General features: G+C 51.5%; 3 protein-coding genes across 3 annotated transcripts; all 3 read left to right on the forward strand.

Moving 5' to 3' along the window:
• The first annotated feature begins 373 nt into the window (after positions 1–373).
• LOC141161072 (histone H1.11R-like) lies at positions 374–1,045 on the forward strand. The gene has a single exon (XM_073645853.1). It carries the CDS (start codon positions 389–391, stop codon positions 1,043–1,045), a length of 657 nt encoding a protein of 218 aa, XP_073501954.1. The 5' UTR covers positions 374–388.
• Positions 1,046–2,380: 1,335 nt separating this feature from the next.
• LOC141161073 (histone H3) lies at positions 2,381–2,834 on the forward strand. Its single transcript, XM_073645854.1, has one exon. The coding sequence runs from the start codon at positions 2,401–2,403 to the stop codon at positions 2,809–2,811; it is 411 nt and encodes a 136-aa protein (XP_073501955.1). The 5' UTR covers positions 2,381–2,400; the 3' UTR covers positions 2,812–2,834.
• Positions 2,835–4,467: 1,633 nt separating this feature from the next.
• LOC141161364 (histone H4-like) lies at positions 4,468–5,205 on the forward strand. The gene is made up of 3 exons (XM_073646171.1): positions 4,468–4,481; positions 4,664–4,778; positions 4,894–5,205. The coding sequence occupies exons 1-3, from the start codon at positions 4,468–4,470 to the stop codon at positions 5,203–5,205; spliced, it is 441 nt and encodes a 146-aa protein (XP_073502272.1).
• Positions 5,206–5,411: the final 206 nt, after the last annotated feature.

Genomic DNA, 5,411 nt, shown 5'->3' on the forward strand with positions numbered 1-5,411 from the left:
GTGATGCGCAGATCGGGAGGACGGCGGCGATGATCCCGGGACCTCCTCTCGGCTCTTTCCCGGCATCTCTGCTGGTGACGGCTACAAACGGTCAGTGGAGATGATGGAGAAGAGGAAGCGACGGAGATAGCGCGCTCTGCTGTCCGGTGTTAGCCGGTAAAGGGCTTTTATCCCGGGCAGGAAAGCACAAGGGGAGAGCGGCGCTTCACTCGGGCTCAGCTGGGAGGAGGCGGGGCCTGTGCTCAGTGTCAGCCAATAGATGCTCAGGACGGTGCAGATCAGCAGCCAATCAGTGCGCAGTAAGCCTGTACATATAACAGGCGCCTCCAGCTCCGGCCTCAGTGTTTTCCTATCAGGAGATATTTGTGTTCTAGTTCCGCAGCACACGATGACAGAGACCGCACCAGCCGCCGCTCCCCCTCCCGCAGAACCGGCCGCCAAATCCAAGAAACAGCCGAAGAAATCCGCCGCCGGGGGCGCCAAGAAAAGCAAGAAACCCTCCGGTCCCGGCGTCTCCGATCTGATCGTGAAAGCCGTGTCCGCCTCTAAGGAGCGCAGTGGGGTGTCTCTGGCCGCCCTGAAGAAGGCTCTGTCTGCCGGAGGATACGATGTAGAGAAGAACAACAGCCGCCTGAAGCTGGCCGTCAAGTCTCTGGTCACCAAGGGCGCCCTCCTCCAGGTGAAGGGCAGCGGCGCCTCCGGGTCCTTCAAGCTGAACAAGAAGCAGCAGGAGACTAAGGACAAAGCGGCCAAGAAGAAGTCAGCAGCTGCGACCAAGCCCAAGAAACCCGCTGCAGCCAAGAAAGCCGCCAAGTCTCCGAAGAAGCCCAAGAAGGCTCCGACCGCGGCCAAGAAGAGCCCGAAAAAGGCCAAGAAGCCCGCAGCAGCTGCCAAGAAGGCGGCCAAGAGCCCCAAGAAGCCAAAGGCCGCTCCGAAGCCCAAGAAGGTGACGAAGAGTCCGGCTAAGAAAGCTGCTAAACCCAAAGCTGCCAAGAGTCCTGCTAAGAAGGCAGCTAAAGCCAAGAAGCCCGCAGCTAAGAAATAAGCCAAAGCCGCCCTGTTAATTACCCCACAAAGGCTCTTTTCAGAGCCACCACCTTGTCCCCTGCAGAGCTGTATGATCAGTGCCACCACCTTGTTCCCTGCAGAGCTGTATGATCAGTGCAACCACCTTGTCCCCGGCAGCGCTGTATGATCAGTGCCACCACCTTGTCCCCGGCAGAGCTGTATGATCAGTGCCACCACCTTGTCCCCGGCAGAGCTGTATGATCAGTGCCACCACCTTGTCCCCTGCAGAGCTGTATGATCAGAGCCACCACCTTGTCCCCGGCAGAGCTGTATGATCAGTGCCACCACCTTGTCCCCTGCAGAGCTGTATGATCAGAGCTACCACCTTGTCCCCTGCAGAGCTGTATGATCAGTGCCATCAGCTTGTCGCCGGCAGAGCTGTATGATCAGTGCCATCACCTTGTCCCCGGCTGAGCTGTATGATCAGTGCCATCACCTTGTCCCCGGCAGAGCTGTATGATCAGTGCCACCACCTTGTCCCCTGCAGAGCTGTATGATCAGTGCCATCACCTTGTCCCCGGCAGAGCTGTATGATCAGTGCTACCACCTTGTCCCCGCCAGAGCTGTATGATCAGTTCCATCACCTTGTCCCCGGCTGAGCTGTATGATCAGTGCCATCACCTTGTCCCCAGCAGAGCTGTATGATCAGTGCCATTATCTTGTCCCCTGCAGAGCTGTATGATCAGTGCCCGTATATCCTGCCGCTTGTAGATTATAGTGTTTTCATGGAGCGGCTCCAGTGTTATAATGAATAAGCTTTTCCCCACATCTCCGCATAGAGCTGCGCTGTGTCCCGATCACACCAGTGCAGGTGACCGATCAGTGTAATCAATGGAGGGAAGGGGCCGATGTCCTACAGAAATCTACATCATCCTAATCAATCACCACTTGTAACCTGCGTCTTTATTAGTGAAAGGATTAGTGTGCGGTTATTACTTCGATGTGAGAATTGGAGAACCAGTGATTTGACTGATGATAGAGTAGACCCTGTACAGCTCCGTGTACTGGTGACATAGAACAGTGACGACGGCGGCTCTTGCTGTAGAAGCCGCATGTAGACATGGTGTGACCCTGTGCCAGTATCCGCAGCCAGAAAAGAGAGAACAGAGACCCTGCCCCTCTTTTTGAGGGCGGGATTAATGGGCGTGGGGATGATTTTGTGAATAATGATTGGTCGCGGATATCACACCTGTTTTGGCGGCTCATGTTAATTTTTATTACCAATGCAGTGCAGGGGGCGTGTTCACATGACGCGGTAACAGGAGCAGAGGAGTATAAATATCCCGCTCTCTCCGCTCCTCTCATCACTTCTGTTCTCCTCTATACAGAGCTATGGCCAGAACTAAGCAGACCGCTCGTAAATCCACCGGAGGGAAAGCTCCCCGCAAGCAGCTGGCCACTAAGGCCGCCAGGAAAAGCGCTCCCGCCACTGGCGGAGTGAAGAAGCCTCACCGCTACCGGCCAGGGACAGTCGCTCTCCGTGAGATCCGCCGTTACCAGAAGTCCACCGAGCTGCTGATCCGTAAGCTTCCCTTCCAGCGCCTGGTGAGAGAGATCGCCCAGGACTTCAAGACCGATCTCCGCTTCCAGAGCTCGGCCGTCATGGCGCTGCAGGAGGCCAGCGAGGCTTATCTGGTGGGGCTGTTTGAGGACACAAATCTGTGCGCGATCCACGCTAAGAGGGTCACCATCATGCCCAAAGACATCCAGCTGGCCCGCCGGATCCGTGGGGAGAGAGCTTAGATCCGTCCTACACGTCTGACTATAACACAAAGTCTTTTCAGAGCCACCAAATCCTCCATAATAACGAGCTGATCCCTCACATCTGCTTCATATTCTGCTGAGTATTCACTTGTGCTCAGTAACATCAGGGGCGCTCAGTTCTCTGCTCAGTCCGCTATTGGTATCTGGGGGGATTATTCCCCCCAATGCCGTTATAAGGGTGTGTAGAAATGATCTGATGACTACACGAAGTACATTCTACTCATTCAACCACTTAATATTCGTATCCCCACTAGTTTTCGCACCGATCCTGCCGCACATCCAATAATATCAGCTTTATATAATGTATTAGGAGTCTGGACTGTGTTTTGAAGGGATAAATGCGCAGATTTCTTGGTGTATATGATGCGATCATTATAGGACGTCCATTATCCAGCGCTATCTCCTGTGAACACTCGCTGACTCCTATCAGCCGCACGGGTCTGATCCTGAAAACGCATCAGGATTAAGAGACTAATATCCTCTGCAGCTCTGTAGTAGGTTTATCTAGATAATATTAACCTACATTTTATAAAATCCCCGCCTCCTTCTTTCAAAGTTCTCTGTAAACTGCAGTATCTCGTTTCTTTATATTCCCGGCACTCGGAATATTGCTGGTGTGATGGAGTCACCATTGTTAGAATCAGTTCTGCACTTTGTGTTATAGAAAGCGGATACTGTTCCCTCGATCCTGGAAATGATAGAAATTCCTGTATGGAACCAAGAGACCATTGATCGCTCAACACAAGCAAATTTCCTGATATCCGACCGTCCTGAAACCACGTGATCCAGAAGGACAAAGAACAGAAAAAGCCATCAGCCCCTGAGCGGGAACTTCCTATTCGGTAACTATTAACATTAGCTCCTCCCCTTCCTCTGCTGATTGGCTGAACACAGGACGTTAGGGAGTTTGAATTTCCCGCTCCTTGTAGTTTCCGCAGCTTCTACATGTAATTGTGTTACTACTTCTGCTGTGAAGAGAAGTGTCCGGTCTATAGATAAACTCCACTGAGCACATTCATGTAATCACCTTCCAGATCACAGTGTATTCTCCATTGGATATGGGACCACTGGAATGAGAATCAATCAGCTGCTCAGTGATTATGTTATTTATACGGCTCCTTTTTTATTTGCCCAATCTGAGCTGTTGTCATTATCTTCTACAGGAAGATAACAAATGTTCTCTAAGTGCAAATCCTCAAATGAAGAAACAAGTGATATCTGAGTTTTATGATCTCTGTCAATTACAATACAAGTGTTATTAGGAGAAAGTAAATATTGTCATTTCTGATGAGCGGAAAATCCCAGTGGTGGCAAAATATTAAGTATCTGAGCAGTGCTGCTGACCGCGGCTTCCTCCCTGCACTGTCCTTAGAAGAGGCAATAATCCTGGCTGCCACAATCCTCCTCTGATCGTGTCCAGGCATGGTCACATGCTGCTGCTCCTGGCAAATCACCGCACCCCAAGAGCAATTCTATCAGAAGTGACAAGCCCGTTTTGGAAACGTCACAGAGCTCAGTCAGGATCCTATAGATTAGTCACCGGGAGCAGCCAGAATGTCACATGTATTAATACATGTAGATTGTACAGAATGAAGCCATGGCAAGGGATGATGAGGGGAGTAGTAAGATGCGAAAATGACCATGGAGATGTGAATAGCATGTTAGGAATATGCTGGTATGATGGAAGTGGGGGTTAATCACTGTCAGTGCCGCTATCTGTATATTCAGCAGTGATCTGATGCTTCTGCTCAGCTTCATCTCACTTGCAGGAGGTTGGTGTCGTGTCTGCCCTTTTATTTATAGACTGTATCTGACACATTTCTCATCACAGGGAAAAGATATATATTAGACGCTGCGGAAACTGCACAATGAGCGGGAAATTCAAACTCCCCAACAGTTCTGTGTTCAGCCAATCAGCAGAGGAAGGAGGAGCTAATGTAGATTCTGTAAGACCCGCCCTGGAAACGCGGCATCTCTGCAGTCTTCTCTCTGGTCCACTTATACGCTATATAAAAGAAGAGTCGGTGCGGTTTAGTCATTTTTCTACTGATTATTTGGAAGATGTCTGGTCGCGGTAAAGGAGGGAAAGGTCTCGGGAAGGGCGGTGCCAAGCGGCACAGGAAGGTGCTCCGTGATAACATCCAGGGCATCACCAAGCCTGCCATCCGCCGTCTCGCTCGCAGAGGAGGCGTCAAGCGCATCTCCGGCCTCATCTATGAAGAGACTCGCGGTGTCCTGAAAGTCTTCCTGGAGAACGTGATCCGTGACGCCGTCACCTACACCGAGCACGCCAAGAGGAAGACCGTCACCGCTATGGACGTGGTGTACGCGCTCAAGCGCCAGGGCCGCACTCTCTACGGCTTCGGAGGTTAATTGTATTCTCTGCTCCATCCTGACAACCCAAAGGCTCTTTTCAGAGCCACCACATCTTCTAAGTGAGAGGCTACAATCTCCTGTTGCTGTGCCGGGAGCTGATCTCTGCTGTGCACTGGTGATCTCTGTATTCTGGCTGGTAGATCGCTCAGGTGTCCGGTTCTCATCAGTGTAAGTTTTGTGCTTCCCATATTGTGGAGAACGGC

This window comes from Phyllobates terribilis, unplaced genomic scaffold (assembly GCF_046119375.1).
Source record: "Phyllobates terribilis strain yellow unplaced genomic scaffold, ASM4611937v1 Scaffold_9__5_contigs__length_417890890, whole genome shotgun sequence".
Taxonomy (NCBI): Eukaryota; Metazoa; Chordata; class Amphibia; order Anura; family Dendrobatidae; genus Phyllobates; species Phyllobates terribilis.